Source organism: Diospyros lotus, chromosome 1 (assembly GCF_014633365.1).
Source record: "Diospyros lotus cultivar Yz01 chromosome 1, ASM1463336v1, whole genome shotgun sequence".
NCBI classification, from domain to species: Eukaryota; Viridiplantae; Streptophyta; class Magnoliopsida; order Ericales; family Ebenaceae; genus Diospyros; species Diospyros lotus.
Window position 1 is genome coordinate 36124645 of NC_068338.1, and position 1044 is coordinate 36125688.

Genomic DNA, 1044 nt, shown 5'->3' on the forward strand with positions numbered 1-1044 from the left:
TTGATTTTTCAGGAGCCTCCTACAACGATTCGGTTTTACAGCCTAAATGACAACTGTATTTTAGCTGTACCGAAAACTGTTCCCGATCCGATTTCTTTTAATACCATAAATCTTATCTCGGAACGCTCGTCGAGACCATATAATTTTCTTTAGACAATTTCACTCCGAGGCATTCCCTGCAGTTGATTCGGTACCTGAAATTGCTATAAAATCAATTTTTCGGTATTCTAAACTCATTAAAATTACGTGGCATTCTCATACGAACATGGGGTATTACAGCTGGTCACTTCATTTTATCAAAGAAACAGTGTCCTATATTTGATTCTGAAATGCTTAAAATGGAAAACATCGCATATGCTAATGTCATTGGAACCATTATGTACTCAATGATTAGTACCAGGCCTGATCTGGCATTTTCAATTTCTCTACTCAGAAGATTTATGTCTAACCCTAGTAAAATTCATTGGGAAGCTTTAAAGTATTTGTTAAGATACATTAATGGCTTCACTGATATTGGGTTAATTTATAAAAGGAAATGTGATGTTTTTTATCTTGTTGGATATGCGGACTCTGACTTTGCTGGTGACAGGGACTCTCGAAAATCTACAACTGCTTTCTTCTTTACCTTAGGAGGTAATTGCATCAGTTGGAAGTCACAGCTGCAGCCTTTGGTTGCACTGTCTTCCACTGAGGAAGAATATGTGGCTGTCACTGATGCTTTCAAAGAAGCCATCTGGCTTTAGGGTTTACTGAAAGAAGTTCATATGTTACAAGGTAAAGTTGTAGTATTTTCTAATAGTCAGAGTGCCATTCATTTGTGTAAGAACCTTGTATATCATAAAAGAACCAAACACGTAGATGTTAAATACCATTTTGTAAGAGACCAAGTAGCCAAAGAAAATGTAATTATTCAAAAGGTCCCTACAGAAAATAACCCAGCTGATATGGGGACAAAAATTGTGACTACAGTCAAGTTCAAACATTGTTTGGGCTTACTGCATGTCACAGTTGGTTGAAAGAACAACCAACATGAGTAATGATGGC

The 1044-nt window shown here is 36.7% G+C and overlaps 1 protein-coding gene across 1 annotated transcript; it reads left to right on the forward strand.

Moving 5' to 3' along the window:
* Nucleotides 1-338: 338 nt before the first annotated feature.
* Nucleotides 339-743, forward strand: LOC127791783 (secreted RxLR effector protein 161-like). The gene has a single exon (XM_052321872.1). The coding sequence runs from the start codon at nt 339-341 to the stop codon at nt 741-743; it is 405 nt and encodes a 134-aa protein (XP_052177832.1).
* Nucleotides 744-1044: the final 301 nt, after the last annotated feature.

Coding starts and splice junctions, on each gene's coding strand:
- LOC127791783 (XM_052321872.1), top strand. CDS start 339: ATGGAAAACATCGCATATGCTAATGTCATTGGAACCATTATGTACTCA.